Source organism: Podarcis melisellensis (genome assembly GCF_964234715.1).
Source record: "Podarcis melisellensis genome assembly, chromosome: 2".
Lineage (NCBI taxonomy): Eukaryota > Metazoa > Chordata > Lepidosauria > Squamata > Lacertidae > Podarcis > Podarcis melisellensis.
Genome location: NC_138529.1, coordinates 39,387,391 through 39,407,684, shown reverse-complemented (window position 1 = coordinate 39,407,684; position 20,294 = coordinate 39,387,391). Strand labels below are relative to the sequence as shown.

General features: G+C 41.8%; 1 protein-coding gene across 4 annotated transcripts; it reads left to right on the top strand.

The window, feature by feature from the left end:
* The first annotated feature begins 47 nt into the window (after window positions 1-47).
* Window positions 48-19,974, top strand: LOC309360639 (cytochrome P450 2B4-like). 4 transcript variants are annotated; one of them, XM_081895320.1, is made up of 12 exons: window positions 3,298-3,469; window positions 6,028-6,286; window positions 6,402-6,563; window positions 9,654-9,875; window positions 12,786-12,948; window positions 13,625-13,774; window positions 14,665-14,825; window positions 15,682-15,858; window positions 16,885-17,026; window positions 17,373-17,560; window positions 18,211-18,352; window positions 19,771-19,974. In XM_081895320.1, the coding sequence occupies exons 4-12, from the start codon at window positions 9,699-9,701 to the stop codon at window positions 19,956-19,958; spliced, it is 1,488 nt and encodes a 495-aa protein (XP_081751446.1). In that variant the 5' UTR covers window positions 3,298-3,469; window positions 6,028-6,286; window positions 6,402-6,563; window positions 9,654-9,698; the 3' UTR covers window positions 19,959-19,974. The 4 variants fall into 4 exon arrangements, with proteins under 4 accessions (XP_081751447.1, XP_081751449.1, XP_081751446.1 ...); XM_081895321.1 differs by lacking the exons at window positions 3,298-3,469; window positions 6,028-6,286; window positions 6,402-6,563 and adding exons at window positions 48-447; window positions 9,139-9,337; XM_081895323.1 differs by lacking the exons at window positions 3,298-3,469; window positions 6,028-6,286; window positions 6,402-6,563 and adding an exon at window positions 48-447.
* The last annotated feature ends 320 nt before the right edge of the window (window positions 19,975-20,294 follow it).

Below are 20,294 nucleotides of genomic sequence, written 5' to 3'. Positions count from 1 at the left end.
GACAAGAAAATACTTCCCCCTGAATTTTAGGAAAGAAAGGTAGGTAGCAGCTTTATACAGTCAGACCATTGGGCTGGCTAGTTCAATGCGGTCTACACAGGCTGCTAGTGGCTTTCTGGGGTTTGAAGCAAGGAATATTCCCAGCCCGGTCTAGAGATGCTTGGGACTGAACCTGGGACCTTCTGCATGTTCAGCAGATGTTGCAGCTCTGCCCTTATTTGCTTCCCTGTCACAACCCGAAGACCAAGCTTCCCCCCCTTCTTCTGCAGCACAGAGAAGCTCCCCTCCAGCTTCTCTGGGGCCACATTTGGGTCTCTCCCACCCAGTGATTGTCTTCTCAACTTCTTGGATCTTTCCCCTGGAAGCAATAGCCCATATGCATTCTTCTCTGCCTGTCTTTTAATCATGGTGGCACCCAGAATTCAAAAGGACTTCAACAGCCTGCAGGTAAATATACAGGGATGGGGATTCCCTTCTTATTTTTTTTATTTACTTATTTAAACCACTTGTATCTGCTTTTTTTAAATCAATGATTGCAAGCTGGTTTTTACGTTATAGCTTAGCATCTTTTGGATTCTTATATTCTCTTGGTACATTTGCTTTTCCTTTCTAGTTCAAATAACTAGATCTCTGATTACAAGGCTAGCGCTTGACTGCATTAATTGCAAATCATTGGAAGCAATTTGATTTGACTCTGATGCAAGCCTGCGGAAATCTGATGATGGATCCTCTGCTTGCTCTGAACTAGTTAGAGGGGACAGCAATATCACTCCCATACAGTGTAGATTCAGAAGTAAGTCCCACTGAGTTCAATGGGGCTTACTCCCAAGTAAGTGTGTCTCAGGCTACAGCTTTGGGTTGCAATCTCGTACATACTTAACTTAGGTGGAAGTCGCATTAAGCTATATGGGACTTGCTTCTGAATCTACATTGTATAGGGTTTCGCTGTTAATTGATACTGATCTGTCAATTCCAGTTTTTCTCAGTTTCCCATTCTGAATTCAGATCTCCCCATTTCCACATCAGTTTTCATCTTTCTTTCTTTTTTAGGTTCTCATGAAAATTCACCAGCATTGGAATATGAATTTTGGCCAATATAATAATTTCTAAAAGCAATTTCCCCTTATATAATATATTTTTGTATGTGCACATTTACACTAGTATATGATGTTTATGGATATTTTAATGCTGTTGTGGTGAAAGGGCCTCAACTGATTGCTACCCTTTTCCATATACTATATTAAGACTTTCAACATTAGCAGACAGAAACTGAATAATACTACCAATACCCATTTTGTTTAACATCCATTTGTCTTGTGGTAGCAAATTTCAGAGTTTAACTATGTGCTCTGTGAAGAAGTATTTCCTTATGTCTGTCCTGAATAATCCAACAGATTCTCAGGATAGCCCCATCTTTTGTATTATTAGAAAGAGAATATACAGTGGTACCTCAGGTTACATACGCTTCAGGTTACAGACTCCACTAACCCAGAAATAGTGCTTCAGGTTAAGAACTTTGCTTCAGGATGAGAACACAAATCATGCTCCGGCAGTGCAGCGGCAGCGGGAGGCCCCATTAGCTAAAATGGTGCTTCAGGTTAAGAACAGTTTCAGGTTAAGAACGGACCTCCGGAACGAATTAAGTACTTAACCCGGGGTACCACTGTATATCTGTATGGGTTGTGTGCACAGACGGGGCTACAGAATAAGAAAGAAGAAGAGATATGGAAATGTAGGGAGATTGGTGTGCAAGGGAGTATTGAAAAAAATATGAAAGAGGAAAAAGGATGAAGGAGATAATGGTTTGTGTGTGTTTGTGTGTGTGTACATGTACAAAGGGAAATATAATTTGAATTGGGAAGCGACAGAACCCCCCTCTCTTGTAGAGACATCCTGCTCATTCTTCTTATGATGAAAACTGGAAAAATGATCTCTACCTCTTTGCTTTCAGGTTTGCGCACCAAAAGTTACGCAATATGGAGGGAGCAGGGCCAGTTGTTTTATTTCCACCCTTTGGTACTTTGGGATGTGGAAGAGATCAATATCTGAGAGAGTGCAGGAGGAAGCTCTTTGCCTGCTGGAGGAAATGGTGACCATGCAAGCACCTCTTGTGTCTAGCTTATCTCCCCTCCAACCCCCCCCCCAACCCCAAAAGCAGCCCCCCAGGGCAAGGAGAAGGAATTTGCTTAATTAGAAAAAGGAATAGGCTCTTATGTAATGGAAACCACATGGAAAGTTGCTTGAAACATTTCCAAGTTAAAACTCAGATCCATCTGCACTCCATTGCAGCAGGATGAAGTGAAAGGGGAAATATTGTTAAACAGCAGCAACTGGCAATGTTAATTTCTTCCACATTCTGGATTACTGTGATATTTATTCAGTCCAGACACCGATTTTCAGGGGAAATAATATTGCTAATGAATAATGAATAGCATTTCCTCCATCCCCCGATACTCAGAGTACATCAAAGTACAGAAGCACTTGAGCTTGAATTCTGCCCATTCTACCGTTTGCTATGGAAAAGGCTGTTACGATCTTACATCATATTATATATGCTGACATGCCAATAGCTCTTCTGATACTTAGATGGGGTGATTCCTGTGGGTGAAAGCAGTGGATTTAGGGCTTGATGCAAAGCTCCAGCTGTGGATTGTATTTCAAAAGTACATTTGTTGTAGAATGCATCAACAGGCTCCCCCTACTGATGGTTAACCCCTTTTAGACTCACCCCTCCCTGAGGGGCGGAGTCAAACTTTGAGGTTTCTCCAATGCCTAAGCCAATACCTCTCACATGCTGTAATCAATAAAGTTGTGGCCTTTTCTAGCCCATTAACCTTAAATACTGTGTCCGTGTGTCTTTCTTATCTCCAAGCGTGGGGGGACAGTCCTCAAATCACAAGTACATTTGTTGTAGAAAGCATCCATTTTCCGAATGGACTGTAAAATTTCAACAGACTTGTCATTGCGATGAGGTCAAACAAACCCCTGTGTTGCAAAGAGAGCCATAACAAGTACCTTCAAACCATAACAAGTTAGACCTTAATTGTTTCATTTGATTATTTGTATTTTGTCTTTTACTTTGCACTGTACCTTTAAACTCAACCTCCTTGTTATTAGCACCATCTGGAGTTGGCTTTATATGTTTTTCAAAAAAATATTGTTAGTAGCAGTGACTACCTTATTACATGAGCACTGTTCCATAGCATTTGATATTTTCATTTACATACATTCATTCAATATGTACTCTTTTTCATTGCTGTTTGTATTATAATTTTTGTAAAGTGATATGTGCAGGCAGGTCATCGTTTGTAAAATTTTATTTTCAGTTTATGAAGCAATTCTATATCCTCCCACCACGCTGATGAAGAATTCTATGAAACAGTAGTCAATATCCGGAATCACTGTTCAGTGTTGGACATCATATTTGCTGAATACACAAAGCTTCACAGAATGTCTATCATTGCACAAAGTCTGGTACCTTGCTTCACTTAAAGATTTTCAAAGACTTTAGACTAAAGATTTCATTTTGTACTTGTTATGGTTTGAAGGAATTCTATAAAGATTGTCTATTGCGTATGTATATGGTCATCATGTTGCCTAGACATTGTTGACATTGTGATGAGGTCAGCAGTAGGCTCCACGAAATTATAAGTACACCCCAAAGCAGTGATTTCTGTTTATGGTTGCAGTAGCTATGAGACTCCAAGACTCCAAAACCATTAAAAGATGTATTCAGGCATCCAAGTATGAATGATACAAAGACATTGTTGGGTTGTTCACCATGAGCACCAGATCTTATTTTGCTGCTCCTACTCCTTTTATTTCCCACAGCTAATGGTGGCAGCAGTGTGGCACTGTGGGTTAAACCACAGAGCCTAGGACTTGCCAATCAGAAGGTCGGCGGTTCGAATCCCCATGATGGGATGAGCTCCCGTTGCTTGGTCCCTGCTCCTGCCAACCTAGCAGTTCGAAAGGACGTCAAAGTGCAAGTAGATAAACAGGTACCACTCCAGTGGGAAGGTAAACGGCATTTCTGTGCGCTTCTCTGGTTCACCAGAAGCGGCTTAGTCATGCTGGCCACATGACCCGGAAGCTGTACACTGGCTCCCTCGGCCAATAAAGCGAGATGAGCGCTGCAACCCCAGAGTCGGCCATGACTGGACCTAATGGTCAGGGGTCCCTTTACCCCTTTACCTTTAATTGCGGCAGCAGTAGGAATGCCCATTTTTTTTTAGTGGCCTGGCCTGACTATCATTTCCCCTGGGTGCAGTGTGATTGTTGAGTACTGTGAAGGGAAAATAGGTAAAGGTAAAGGTACCCCTGCCTGTTCGGGCCAGTCTTGGCAGACTCTAGGGTTGTGCGCTCATCTCACTCTATAGGCCGGGAGCCAGCGCTGTCTGCAGACACTTCTGGGTCACGTGGCCAGCGTGATGAAGCTGCTCTGGCGAGGGAAGGGAAAATAACAGCCACTTTAAAAACAAAATTGCAGCCACCAATATGGGGTGGATGTCAGCCAGCATTCTCCACCCCAGAACAATGCTGCATACAAGTTTCTCTGGCTGAAGAAAATAGTACCTCAGGTATTGAAGAAAGAGCAGTGCTTGTAAAAACGAAGGTGTGTTGGAAAGGGAGTGGGAGCAGAGAGAATGATTGCTGCTATGAATTGCTATCTGCTTTCCTGAATTTCATCGTCCTTCATAAACCTCAAGGAAATCACCTCCAATTTCCAAAGACAATAAATGGGGTCAGAAAAACGGGAGCAATTTGGACTCAGACCCAAGATCTAGAGTGTCATTTCCTGCTGAGAACAAGCAGTTTCCCATTTCCTTTTAAGATACAATTCTAAATTCAGTGTTTACTGCTGGAATTATTGGTAGGATGATTTCCAGCATACAGTTGTCAGCCTATAAACTCTCTCCATTGCCATTCATGTTTTGCAAAGGGTCCAGGTTCTGTATCAAACAGATGAGGATGAAAATAGGCCACAAGCAGGATTTGTAGTCAAGCACATAGTGTTGCATATTTAGCAGATTAATTGCACTGCAGGAAGCATGCTGGAGAGACCACACGTTCAGGAAACCATGAAGAAACACAAAAATATCTTTTGCTTGGCTTTAATTACAAAATAAAAACTCCTCTTACATTAAATCTATAAGTATGACCCATTCACCAGGTACTGAGAGAGGTACACACTGCTCGTTATATACTATATCCAATTGCTGGCACAGCTTAATTAACACAACTTAACAGCACCTGCTATACTGCTTCACAGCTGTAAAACTAGGTCATGATATTTACTTTGGCCTTTAAAGAGATACATATCTTGTGAAACAATAATGAACCTTAATACAGTGGTACCTCAGGTTAAGTACTTAAGTTGTTCCGGAGGTCCATTCTTAACCTGAAAGTGTTCTTAACCTGAAGCACCACTTTAGCTAATGGGGCCTTCTGCTGCCGCCGTGCCGCCGGAGCACAATTTCTGTTCTCATCTTGAAGCAAAGTTCTTAACCTGAGGTACTAATTCTGGGTTAGCGGAGTCTGTAACCTGAAGTGTATGTAACCTGAAGCGTATGTAGCCTGAGGTACCACTGTATTTAAATAAACCATTCAACACATAGGAGAAGCCAACTCCTAGGGGCTGTGGGGGCTTTGGCCCCCACAATAAAATATTTGCAGGGGTCAGACCCCTGCCAAGTTGATGGGCATTGCCATGCAAATCATTTGCGCGCACTGTGTCATGTGATCAATGATGTGGGGCGGGGCTTACCTGGGCCCCTGCAATATTTCATTCAGGTTGGCACCCCTGGTCAAGCACATCTGGTATTCCAGCTTCTGGAAGAAGGAGACAAAGAAGACGGGGTGGGTAGCATCTAGGGATGTTGGGGGAATCACTTGAAAAGTAATTATCTTTGAATGGGTGCACCCAGGGAAGGAAATTGATTTGTAAATATCCGTTGATGGCTAAGATATGCATGTTTATCAGGTGCAGCAATATACATTAAAATTACATGATTTTTTCATCAGCAGACAATGAAAAGGAAAGGAAGACTTGTGCAAAAGACACCAATAATAGTGGAATGGAAAATGCTGGGTGAGAGTGCAAATGAATATTGGAACAGACTGCGGTGCAGTCATACATCTCAGTGGGATAAGTTGCTAACCTGAGGAACCAAGCCTAGATCAAGAGTTACAACAAGTTACAAAGGGCCTTATAATAAGCGTCCCTTAAGAAGTGAGGTGTCGTGAACCAGATGCTCCAAAGTTCCTGCTCAATTTTCTATATACTGTAAGTCATTTTAAAAGCTGCTCTATTATTGTTTGGGGTATTCAGCCAGAACTTTTTTGGGGTGCACTAAAAATATTCAAAATATCTAAGACTGTGCATATCATCTCAATTTCAGATGTACATCATTCCCAGAATAATGGACTACCTGCCTGTAAGACAAAAAAATTGTGAAAAACTGTGTGCCTTCATCCATGAGACAATGGAGTTCCCCACATAGACAATGGATGCCCCAAACCCCCATGACTATATTGACTGATTCCTTTTCAGATCTGAGAAGGTAGGTAGAGGCAAAGCTTTGGTGGCACATTTGAAGATGTTTAAGGAATACATCCAAGTTGGACCTAAATATGAATGCTACATTTGAAACCATGCCACCATGTCTCAACATAAATTCCTCTTCTGGGTGTATCATTGACTACCGAAGGCCATTGTGATGATTGCTAGACCACTGTCAATGTTGATTGTTAAAAGTATCCCTGAGACAGGAATACGTTGGTAAAGAGATGTGTTACAGTTGCTCTGTATTTGACTCTGCACATGCTTTAAAGTCTTAAAATGCATAAGTTTTATATTTCATATTTTGTGCATTCTAATAAATAGACAGACATATAAAATGGTAAAGATTTTGATGCACCTTGGAAAACTATAAATATTGTTAGGACCATACCCTCCATCATCACCACCACGACCACCACCATCATATTTATACCCCATCTATCTGACTGGGTTACTGACTGGCTTCCAACATAAAAAAAAACATAATAAAGCTATACAGGGCTACTTTCAGATGTCTTCTGAAGATTGTAAAATTACATCTCCTTCACTCGGGAGTCGCATAACTCCATACTCTCCAACATTTCTCTGATGAAAATAGGGACGTCCTAAGGATTGTTCCTGGAAAATAGGGAAACTTGGAGGGTCTGTAAGGACTGCCTATCTTGAAATATTTTCTTGTCATCCCTAAACTTTTTAGAATTGTGTTTTTGTCTCTGGGTCATGTTGTCATGCCACACAACTGTTCCAATTCATTTTATGAGAGTAAGATACGTTCTGTCTCTACTTCCTGCCTTTGATTTAAAATTTACTTTTAATGCTATTGCCCACCCTCAAAAGGAATATATCTATTCTCTTGCTTGATTACTCTTACACAATTGGGTTGCCACAGGGACTTGTGCTTAGCTACCAAGAATGTGAGAGATAATTATATAGAAGTAGCCCAGGTAAGCAGGTTTACTTGCTTGGGGTCAGGGGTTGTTCTTCCCCACTTCCCCTCTCTGCCACTTTGTTACATAAGGCAGGAAGCATCTTTTGGGTTCCTTGCTCAAGAATATGCTTCTTCTCTCCCCTACCTCCATTCGCCAAAACATTGCAGGAAAAGATGTGCCTCAGGAAGTTTGAATTACCTGAAAGGTTTTCTCACCGCAGGCATGGAAGCACTGACAGAGCACATTTCTACCTGTTACTTAATGCTATAGATGCCAGTAAATACCTTTGAGGGGAAGAACCCTTGAAGGAGAGGAAAGTTTAACTTTCCCCTGCTTCCTCTGGCTTGGATTAAATTTCAACTTCATTTCAATTTCACAGCAAGAGAAATGTTCTTCCCCTGTCCAGTAACTCTCTCACACACACAACCCCCCAAAAGCATTACACATGCCATTGCATGAACCAGGGGCATGGAACTGGTGACCCCCCAAGTGTTATTGGATTCCACCCTTAACCCCCAGCCAGCAGGAACAATGATATAGGATGATGGAAGTTGAAGTCCAGCTGCATCTGGAGGACTATGGGTTCTTCACCCAATATAAATGAATATCTTCACATGTATAGCTTAATCTGACACTTATGTAGTCTTTCACACTTGGTTATGGAAATGGACCATCTATGTGAGTGGTCGATGGGCTTATTGTTTCTGTGGCTACACTTCTAGTTTTAATTCATGTCCATCAGTCTGTTATTCATGGGTGATGTTGTTCTATGCCAGACTGGTCCAACTTTTCATTCCAAACGGGTGGCAAGAGTGTTTTGACATAGAACCTGTGGGCCACTCACTGCCTTGATGCACAGAAGGGGTGAGTGAGCCCAAAATTTGACAACCCCCCACCAGCCCTCATGCTGCCTAAGCATGGCACTAGGCATGAGGCTCTGGCAGCATTCTAGAGACCCCTCACTTCCTTCTCAAAGCTGGAAAAACACTAACTAGGCTTTGTGATGGAGACAGGAGGACTCTGGGACCCTGTCAGAGCCGGCCTTCATGCCTCCTTCCTAAAGCCCAGCGCCTTGCTTACCTGGCTTTGGGAAGAATTTGAGTGCTGGGGGGGGGGGCGTCAGATGTTGCCAAGGGCCACCAAAAAGGACCTTGAGGGCTACCTCTGACCCTTGGACCACCCTGTTTTGCTAAGTTTATTTACATGTTTTGTTGAGATAACATCAACATTTTAAGGCGCAATAAGATTACTCAGGAGTTTTTCCACAAAGAAAGCTTAGCCCTAATTTTTAATTGATACAAAAATGTTCTAGAGGCAGGCATGACAATAAGTATTTCTCAAATATATAAACTTACTACAAAAATATTCTGTTTCCTTCCTCCATATCTTATGCCCAAGGTAGGAAATGCATCGGGTAAGAAACTTGTTTACTGGTGGTGAGGGCAGGGGAACATGACTGAAAATGAAGTACAAACACACCAATATGTTTTCAATATCAGATATTGATTGCACATTGGTTATTTGTACCATGCAGTATAAATTAATGCTGCTTTTCACAAGGGTTATTGCTTCACTATCCGTGTTGTAACACAGTTTCCGGACAGTGTGTTACAACATAGATTGGTAAGTCATTATATTTCCTTTCAGGGTGGGTGTGTGGCTCACTTGATTTCAGTCAAAACTTGGTGGCATATTCAGAATTTATTTGCTGTGAAGTAGAGCAATTACTTCTAGATGCTGGTTGAAATTGGGAGATGCCAGTTCAGATCTGACTAGGAATCTACTCACCAAGGGGTCTGGCCTATCATCCTTACTGGTATTAGGATGCCCATGGATGGATAAAAAGGTGAGGTTGTCAATGATGGGAGGGTGGTGGTGTTTGAACATGGATATTATGGTTTTAAAATATTATTTCGTGGTTGTGTTAAAGAAAATGTGCATTGTTGTCAGTAACATGTAAGTCTGTACCCAACCTTGATGTTGAAGACATAGAAATTAACCTATTTTCAGCCCAGGTCTAGAGCTTATGTGGATGATTAACCCACCTTTCCTAATGGAGCACATACTGGAAATAAAGGAGCTAAGATTATTTGGAGAAGGTTGAAGAGGGGTTTGGCTGGGGTTCTAATAAGCAGCTGTGTTTTCACCTTGTCTTTCTTTAGTAGTTTCCTGGATATATTTGACCAAAAGAAGAGCCTCAGAGGAAGATGGAAGTGGCTGTAACAGGAGCTCTGTTCCTTCTCTGGGTTCTCTTCATCTTCATTTTCTATTCCTTAAAAATGTACAAGGAGAAAAGCCAGCTACCTCCAGGCCCCACTCCCTGGTTCTTCCTGGGGAACCTGCTGCAGAAAGATGTCATGCCTCTGAACAAGAACTATTCAAAGGTAAGGCTGTTTCTTGTTGTGGTTTCTCTCTGTTCCCATGTCCCTGTGGCACGGCATAAACAACCATGGTCTGGAATGAAGCAATGTGTAGAGGAAAGACAGAAGGTTAATTGTTCCCTCTTTTGCTTATATACTTTTCCATTCTTCCTTATAATAAAGGCATGCTTTGAAGGGGCCCATATTTCTGCTTCCTTTCTCTTTCCTTATTTTTATTTGTACTGTTTATTACTTGATTTTACTAGGTTTTGTTTACTGTTGGCATGTGTCTATTTTGCATGCTCTTTAGAGCTTCCCTGAATCAACTTAAGATCCCTCCAGACAATTGGTTTATTCAGCATTCATTCTGATTTGCTTCCACAAAGGTTAAACAGAAGTTACCATAAAAAATAATGTCAAAAATTTGGGGGTGTCTTATACACGTATACATCTTCATCCCCCATTTCCTTAAATCGGAGTCCCCCAAAATAGGGGGTGTCTTATAGACAGAAAAATACTATATATATATCACACATTTGTTCTGATTTGCTTGCAGGCCGGTTCTATCATAATGAGCATTCATTCATTCTGGTTAGCTTGCAGGTTGCTTATAGTCATTTATTCACCCCATGCTTTTCAATACATTTCCCCATTACTTTCCAACAAGCAAAAATCCATTTTTTTAAAAAAGTGGATTTGTTGCACTAGGATTCTGTTAACTGCATAGACCCAAGATTTTATCTTGCAATAATAATGACAGCTTGGAGGCACCCTAACTGAAGAGGGCATTAAATGAAATAGCAATATTCATTTAGAAAAAGCACAGCAGCAGCAGTAATATACATTAGACTATTACTTCATTTCATTTTATTTATTTATTAAATTTCTATACTGCTTATCATCTGAGGATCACAGGGTGGTTTCCAACATGGGATTTTGAAACCATTAAGTTGCAAGCTAGCTGTATTCTGCTGTATGTGTAAACACATCCAGTCAAAGGGTAGTGTAGGCACATTGCCAAGCCCTGTCCCTTCCACTGCATGATACCTATAGCATGTGAAAAGCTCTCCACCACTCATGGAGACTCTTATACAATTTAAAACCCTGATTGTGGTTGGCAGGTCACATGGGAGTAAATAATTGTACTGTAATTCATAACTGTATTGTACTGTAATCCACATAATTGTTAGAAGATCACTTAGGGCAGTTGTAACCAAATATGAGGGACACGGGTGGTGCTGTGGTCTAAACCACTGAGCCTAGGGCTTGCCGATTGGAATGTTGGTGATTTGATTCCCCGCGATGGAGTGAGCTCCTGTTGTTCGGTCCCAGCTCCTGCCCACCTAGCAGTTCGAAAGCACACCAGTGCAAGTAGATAAATAGATACCGCTCCAGCAGGAAGGTAAACGGCTTCTCCGTGCGCTGCTCTGGTTCGCCAGAAGCTGTTTAGTCATGCTGGCCACATGACCTGGAAGCTGTCTGTGGACAAATGCCTGCTCTATAGAGCGAGATGAGTGCTGCAACCCCAGAGTCATCCGCTACTGCACCTAATGCTCAGCGGTACCTTTACCTTTAACCAAATGTGATTAATAACAAGCTGAAGCAGAACCAGTCAGTATGTCAAGAAGCCTGGCCCCGTGTTCATTGATTGGCCTGGGCATAATTATATGGTTATGCTTTAGAGATATGAAGCAGTGGTTGATCATACTGAAATGTATGATGTGATACCTATTGCAGTGTCATACCTGTTAAAGGGGCAGCTAATTTTTTTTCTTCACGTGCCTGTATTGCAAAGTGAATCAAACACCTGATGAAGTTGGTGGGGCTGAACATAAGATTTATTTCACAAGATTCTCATTCTTTTATGGAGGCAGTTCAAAATGCGGTTTCGCCTCATTTAGGAACAGCCTTCTAGCAGCCCATTCTCTAAGGAGCCATCCAGGTGTCCTTTTTATTACGCATTCATGCTTATTTGTACTCATGATGACATTGGAGTCATCATACACAATCCGATTTCCAGTAATGTTTGCACTTGCAAACACATTGTTTGTGGACACATTGTTTTGTTCAGTCAGTGCACATCCCATAGCTTCCTGTTCAAATCCTATAGCTTGTTATAGCCCAAATGTTCAGGTGCGTGTTGCTTTTGTTGCACCACAGTATATACAATGTATGGATGCAAATTTTATGAAATAAACAAATGTACCTGTCAGGGTCTGGACTGAGGAGGAATGATAGGAGCCACCCCCCCCCCCGAACCTTCCCGGGAACAGGATGATAGTATAGATTTAGAACAGTGGTCTGCAGAAGGACATAGTTCAGAGACTGCAGAGGGGAAATGCTGGGGAATATTGGGAGAGGAACAGCAGGAAGAAGAAACACCGGGGGAGAGACAGCCGACAGACTCAGAATCTTTGGAAAGCATTCCTGAGCCCCTCTCTCCCAGGACTAGGCATGCATTGAGAGTAGTATAGCAGAAAGCTCAGAGGCAGAAAGCCCAGATCAGCTGGCGCAGGGATGATGTAGGATAAGAAAGATGAAGGTGGTTGGAATTTACTTGGAGTAATGCCATTATTTAATAGGGACTACATTCCTTTCTCTCACTGAATATATTAAGTGGTAAGGACTCTTCTTGCTTATCTGCTTTTTTGGCTGCCACTAGGGGAGGGATAGGATTCCCTGAACCTTGACAGTCTCCCTCCAGATGGCAATAATGTAATAACACTGAGGAAGTATTGCGGAACAACTAATTAAGCTGAATTCTGCCACTAATGCACTGTTACTGCATCAATGACATGTTGCAGCATATGCCTGCAAAACCCAGCACAAAACAAGCTGCAGGAGTCCTAAGAGACATGGCAACCATCTCTTAAGATAATTACTCTAGTGGAAGTTTCATTGCCTAATTAAATAACACTTTCTTTGTGCCTTCAGCTGGTTGAGAAATATGGCCCTATGTTCACAATCTGGATGGGGCCCAAACCTATGGTCGTGCTTTGTGGATTTGATGTGGTAAAAGATGCGCTGGTGGATCATGCTGAAGCATTTGGTGGGCGTATTAACAGCCCCATCATTGATCGAGTGACCAAAGGCCACGGTAGGCTTCTTATTTTTTATGTATAGTTTAGCTCTGTTTTGATTTGTAATGCAGTCCCCAAAAATGTGCATGATAATTAGCATGATGTCTAGGAAAGAAAGAAAAGAAAGGCAAACACTATCAAGCAAGGCATTATTTTTTGCTGTGGCTTGCTTCTCCAAAGAACCATTTTTGAAAATCAATTCCCCCCCAAAGAAGCTGCTTTTTTTGATCCAGGGCAGCTGTACCCTACACAATCACTTAAAAAAATAAATAAACACCACCCATTTATTGAGTCTGCAAAATGAAAATAGCAACCGTATACATTGCTACCTCTCTCCTGTGCCAATAGCATGTCATTCTGAACATGGGTGACATGATTTCACCTTCCCACCCCAACAGCAGCCAACACTGTGGCCTGGAGGCAGACAAGGGGGTGATACCATGTCTCTTACCATCCATTATTTACTTTGTTATGCGACACTGGACATATTTATTCAACCAAAGAAACAAAAATCCGTTACACAACACGGGACTGGGCTTTTGGGGGCAACAAATAGTTGCTGGATTGTAACTACAAATGGGGATAAAATGTTAAGGTGGAAAGCACCAGACCTACCTTTTCATGTAGATACTTCCTGCTGGTTCCTGTTAGGTCAAGAACTGACAGAATGACCTTCACCTCTTTTTCCCCCAGGGATAGTCAACTCTAGTGACATAGAATGGAGAGAGCTGCGCAGATTCACGGTTATGACACTGAGAGACTTTGGAATGGGGAAGAGATCAATGTCTGAAAGGGTGCAGGAGGAAGCTGTTTGCCTGGTGGAGGCACTGGCAGCCACAAAAGGTAATCTAGCTCATTAAAAAATAAAACTGAGAAAGCACTATCCCAGGGCAAGGAGAGGATATTTATTAAACTGAATATAGGAATGGGCACTTATAGTATGTTAGCTTCTGACATAGTTAGAATATGTGGCTGTTAGGCTCAGTGGCAGCAGAGAGGCAAGCTTGTCCCATTTGTCCTTTCAACTCTCTCCACATTCAGGTGAACCCCAACTCATGTGTTGTACTTTCACTGTAATATTTTCCACTAATCCAGTAATGCCTATGAGAGAGAATCTACCAACACTTCTTAGGTGTGCACACTGTGTGCAAATTGTTTCAGTGAAAGTTGTTGGACTTATTTTTATTTAGTGTCAACATGGCCTTGTGGGCCACCTTAAACTCTGTTGCAGGCAATGCTAGCAGAATCAGCATCAGATAAGTTTATTAAGTGGAATGTTACAGCAAAGAAATGAAGGGGGGGGGGTTGATTATTTGGACTGTGGATGGGGTAGGTGGTGGTGGTGGGGAAAGAAGAAAACCCAGTGCCTCTTTTTTCTGCCTCTCACCTCCTAAAAATTATGTTTAATTGCAGTTTTAAAATAAAAATTAACACAGCCACCCAAATTGATTTAGGACTAGTTACAATTTGAGTGTTGCCCAGGTTGCCCTGAATATTGGGTCAGAGCCAATTTGTGGACCCAGAATCAGGCAGATTCAGGTGTCAGGGGTACAGCTGTGAACTTTACTACTTTTAATTTTTTTTTAACATTTGGTTCTTGGGACTAATGGAAATGCAATATACCAGGCTCAAGCTGTTTAAACAGTTTTTAGAGTTAATTTTGTATTGGGGTCTGAAGATGGTGGGGTCCACTTTCATCAGGCCTTGCTGACTGTCTTCGGTTCCTCCTACAGGACAGGGCTTTGATCCGACAACTAGAATCACATCTGCTGTTTCCAATGTGATCTCATCAGTCATCTTTGGGACTCGCTTTGACTACACAGACAAGACCTTCCTAAAGCACCAAAGCATTATAGAGAACGAAGTTGGCCTTTTTCGTACTATCTTGGGACTGGTAGGTTGTTCCTTCTGAGTTGCAAACATTTTCCTCACTATCAGGAAAAGGAAAAACAAAACCTAGCTTGTTGGTGTATGAACTATGGCACGAAGGGCTCAGAATTGTGTGCCTGCCTAACTATCAGATGGAAATAATGTTCCGAAAATGTCTTCAACAGGGTTGAGATGGAAATTAACACAACCACAAAGTTCCAGGGATTTCAGGGGAGAAACTGGACCCTTGAGCAAGGCAGGCAGCAGAAAAGTTGGAGACCTTACCTGGAGTTCACCAATAGCAGCCAATCTCCCTTTCCTTTCCTGCCCCCCTTTTTACTTTGCCATTGCTCCCCCTCCCCCATTCGCCTGGGCACCATTTTCCTCTGTATGCAGTATAACTGTGAACATTGCAAGGGCAATGTTTGTACATCTATAGAGGCACAGGACCCCCTCTGCCACTCTTAGCACCTGAGGAAGCCTGCAGGAAAGGAAAAAAATAATTTTCTTCAGGTAGCTGGAGCCTGAGTCATTTAGGGATTCAAAAACTAATATTAACACATTGAATTGGGCCCAGAAACAAATTGGCAACATGTGCAGCTTTTTTAAAACAGAGGTTATGTGAAACTTAAACAGAACCCGAACCAGTAATCTAGATTTTGGACCAGTTGACATTTCTGAATAATCTTCAAGGGAAGCCCCATCATCCCCAGCTCTTAGGAATGAGGCAAATTGAACCAGAAGCTCAACAGTTCCTGCTGGATTTCAAAAATAAGTGATTAAAAACAACTGCTTTATCAATTTCAGCCAGAATCTTTGTGGCATAGTATAAAAGGATGGATTTGCAATATTTAAGGCTGTATGTGTCATCCTCATTTCAGCTGTACTCTGCTGTTCCTAAAATATTGGACTGCTTTCCTGGAAGACACCAAAAGATTTTTTCTGATTGTGATGAGCTGTGTGCTTTCTTCCGTGAGAATGTGAAAGTACACAGGCAGACGCTGGATCCTCAGAACATCCGTGACTATATTGACTGCTTTCTTATCAAGTCTGAGAAGGTATGTGGGTCAAAAAAATTATTTGCACTGGCATGGGTGCCCAGTCATGTCCTAGTCCATGTGGGGAAGGGATACCAGGCCAACCAGAGTGCCCCTCTGTCTTTGCCTCCTCCCCTAGCAACTTCTCTCGGCCACCCCTTGCAAGACTTTTTTAAATTATTATCATTATTCATTAGGCTGAGGTATCCTGTGCCCTATTCATTAGGCTGAGGTATCCTGTGCCCATTGTACTAAACAATGCAAGTGCTTACGATAAAAATAAAATTGGTTCACTCAGTTTACAGCCTACATGAGTACCATAGACAGCTACTTTGCCCAAACAAAAATACATAACCAGTTATTCTTTTTTTTACTGCTATCACTCCTATAATTTCTGATCCCATATATTTTCAGATATACAGTGGTACCTTGGGTTAAAGACGCTTAAGGCTACAGATGCTTCAGGTTACAAACTCAAAAATAGTATCTGAAGAAGTGTGCATGCACACGAAAGCTCATACCAAGAACTAACTTAGTTGGTCTTTAAGGTGCTACTGGAAGGAATTTTTTTTGTTTTGACTATGGCAGACCAACACGGCTACCTATCTGTAACTCAAAAATAGTACCTCGGGTTAAGAACTTTGCTTCAGGATGAGAGCAGAAATTGCATGGCGGCAGTGCAGCAGCAGCGGGAGGCCCCATTAGCTAAAGTGGTGCTTCAGGTTAAGAACAGTTTCAGATTAAGAATGGACCTCCAGAACGAATTAAGTTCTTAACCTGAGGTACCACTGTATGTAATCTTGGTTAGCTCTAACATTCCAGTAATCAAACAACACAATGTTTGTAATAAAATGATATGCAAGTGCTTTTCTTTATATTTCAAAATAATTCTATTTTAAATACATGTAATTGGATTAAACACCTCTTGGGGTGAGTGCAGGATTTCACCCATGATGCTCATTCAAACAGGCTAAGTAGTCTCCATTTTGCCATCTTTCTTTATAGTGAAATTTTCTCTCCCCCCCCCCTTTTCCCTCTGCCTCATAGGAACAAAGGTCTGCTAGTGACACCTTCAGAAGTGAAAACCTTGTCATGACAGTGTTTGGACTTTTTTTGGCTGGGACAGGAACCACAAGCTTTGCCTTGATCTCTGGCCTCATGGTGATGGCTAAGTTGCCACATATTCAAGGTATTCAGATACCCCAGAGAAGTTTAAAGCGGAAGGGTTTTGAGGGCTCCCTGGTGTCTTCAAATGGCACTTATGTCCAGGGCTAGAAACATTGCCAGAAGAGATGGGGCCTCAGAATTCTGGAAGCATATTTTCCAAACGATATTTGTTACAGGAGAAGTCCAGCAGGAGATCAACAAGGTGGTAAGACTCTGGAACAGAGGAATGAGTGGAAATCACCCAAGAGGAGAATTTGTGTTTGCATGAGTTTTCATGATGTCGGAGAGTGCCCAAGGTTTTCACTCTGTCAGATGAGAAGCAGAATCTGAATCCAGGAAATACATCTCTTGAGTCTTTTTCATTACAGCAAAAGTCCAACAGGAAATTGATGAGGTGATGAGTGCCACCCGTGCCCCTAGCATGGAAGATCGTGTGAGGATGCCTTTCACCAATGCAGTTATCCATGAGATTCTACGATACCCACCATCAATTAATGAGACCATTCCCCGTACAACATCTTGTGATACAAAATTCAGGGGGTTCACCTTCCCTAAGGTATGATGGCCCAGCATTTTGCCATGATAATTGTGGAGAAGAAATGGAGTAGTTCTAGGAACTGATTGTAAAAATGGCCCTGGACTGCCCTCATGGAGGCAGGGATGAGATCAGTAGTGGAGATCAGTAGTGATTTTGTTGGCCTAAGCAAATGAGCTGAAGGAACTAGTGATAGAGGAGAATTTTGCTTGTTCGATTCACATTTTAAAATGAACCAACGGAATTAGTCTTTCACAGACCTATGCATACAAAATGGGGAAAATGGGGAAAATGTGTACTAAAATCAATGTTTTAGTGGGAAAATGCACACAGAAGCACACAAGAAAGCACACAAAAATATATTTTAGATTGAGAATGGGTACATAAATGTGTATTTTAGGGGAAAGTGCATACAAAAAGATGTAGAATATAATTTTTTAAAGAGGAATTCTACTGGTCATATTGATTGGAGTGAAATGTAAGGCAGTGTGTACTTATGGACTACTTATGGACACATAGGAGTGGAACAGAATAAATCCGCTCATCCCTAGTGGAAGCCCATTCTTCTAAGTTAGCTTCCCCATTTTATTATTTTATCATAGTGTGGCTATTTCCTAGATAGTCATGAATTGAGACAAAAAATGTAAATCTGCCATCTTTTATCCCTGAAGGGCACAGCTGTTGCTCCAATGTTCACAACTGTGCACCGTGACCCTCTCCAGTGGGAGACTCCAGAACAGTTCAATCCTGGACATTTCTTGGATGAGAAAGGCCAGTTCAAGAAGAAAGATGCCTTAATAGCCTTTTCAGCAGGTAACTATGCGAGCCTGTGGTAACTTATGTGCAAACAATGCCATTTCCATTTTCTTTCAAGAGACAGTGTAGGGAAAGAGATATGGCTGCACTGTGGTCTAAACCACTGAGCCTCTTGTGCTTCCCGATCAGAAGTCGGAGGTTAGAATCCCCGCGACGGGGTGAGCTCCCATTGCTCAGTCCCAGCTTCTACCAACCTAGCAATTCGAAAACACACCAGTGCAAGTAGATAGATAGGTACCGCTGTGGCGGGAAGGTAAATGGCGTTTCCGTGCACTGCTCTGGTTTCGCCAGAAGTGGCTTAGTCATGTTGGCCACATGACCCAGAAAAACTGTATGCAGGCACATGCCAGCTCCCTCAGCCTGTAAAGTAAGATGAGCGCTACAACCCCAGAGTCATCCGTGACTGGATTTAACTGTCAGGGGTCCTTTACCTTTACCTTTACAAAGGACCAGCATTTTATTCTTCTGTACAGTATCTCTGGAAAGGAAGTCAAACAGCATCATTTCCCTTGATGCTGAGATTATTTTGAGCTGTCAACAGACCCCATGTTTTGCAATTTCCCTGTTGTAAGCTGATGACATGCACCACTTTTTACAAGGAGGCAGTGCCCTCTGTCCAGCTTCTAACAAGCTTCTCCTCACAAAGGCACTGTGATTTGAAGTAAAATGAGAGCTATAAAGTCATTTCCTGGTTGGATGTGCCAGTCTTATAATTATATTTCCCTCCCTGGTATTTTCTGTGAGTAGGGGATGGCACAAAAACATATGATATTGTTTGAAAAAAATTAAAGTACATCTGGGTCAGGAGTCACTGTGCATGCAGTGTGGAGCTAGAAAAGGGTAAATAAACTGGAATGTTTGGAAAACATGAAGTTGAATTCCTCCCATTCTGTGGTTGGGGAACTGCATCAGAAAATTTGTACAAGTGAAAATTTTGAAGATTGGTTGTGTTTCCGTTCTCATATGGTTTCAAAAAGGGTGCATTTGATAGACTGAGCTTTAAATGTGAACTGAATGTCATGTTTCCCCATCCCTACATCAAGCCAATCATGATATTATTAGTCTTAGTCTTACTCTTAGTTTTAGTCTTGATTTTAGTATTCCTCACCTTTTCCCATAATTTGACTCAATATACTATACTCTAGCTGCAGTACATTTTTGGGGGTACATTAGTATTTCCAGTCCCCAAACCAACATTGCATGAATTCACTAGGAGTGAAGCTATAAATAAGTCAGAAATTAAAATGTTATATGATTAAATTGCATAGAAAAAGATTTTTGCTCTCCACCACCACCTGGTGTTGCATGTTTATAATGCATTCAAAACATAGTTTTGTTGACTAATGGAGCTGAGTCCAAGTTTCCTACGCACTGTGTAGATCTTTGGTTAGCTGTGCCTTCTTTTTCTTTGGCAGGGAAGCGGGCATGCGTTGGGGAAGCCTTGGCGCGGATGGAGCTCTTCCTGTTCTTCAGTACTCTGCTCCAGAACTTCACCTTCCAGCTGGTTGGAGCTGCAAAAGATATGGATTTAGCCTCTTTGTTTACGGAGTTCAGAGCTAAAAATGTCTCTCCTCTAATGAAAGCCATCAGACGTTCAGTGTGATCTTGCGACAAAAGACCTCTCAGTTTCAAATAAGGGTAACAGCCCTAGATAGGTATTAAAAGTTTTCTTAGCATGGCAAACGAGAAGAGCCTTTGACCATTCAATCCCTAATGTCCAGTCAACTGTTCATGGGATCATTAGCACTTAATAAAATGTTCCACATCATCAACTATTGCAGTGTGTGTATGTGTTTTTTAATTCATACTGTTATAAACATTTGCTCTCTTCTGCAGATTATATTGAGGGGTTTTTTGTTCTCTCAAGTATACATGGTGTCTTGATTTCAGTTTAACTACAAGTAGGGCTGGGCAATATCTGGTTTTCAACATCGCAAAA

What these genes read in the sequence shown, in the direction of transcription:
- LOC309360639 (XM_081895323.1), top strand. Translation starts at nt 9,699, where the DNA reads ATGGAAGTGGCTGTAACAGGAGCTCTGTTCCTTCTCTGGGTTCTCTTC. An exon ending in TTCGTACTATCTTGGGACTG is followed by an intron (nt 14,826 to 15,681) that starts GTAGGTTGTTCC and finishes TCCTCATTTCAG; the next exon opens with CTGTACTCTGCTGTTCCTAA. An exon ending in CTTAATAGCCTTTTCAGCAG is followed by an intron (nt 18,353 to 19,770) that starts GTAACTATGCGA and finishes TTTCTTTGGCAG; the next exon opens with GGAAGCGGGCATGCGTTGGG.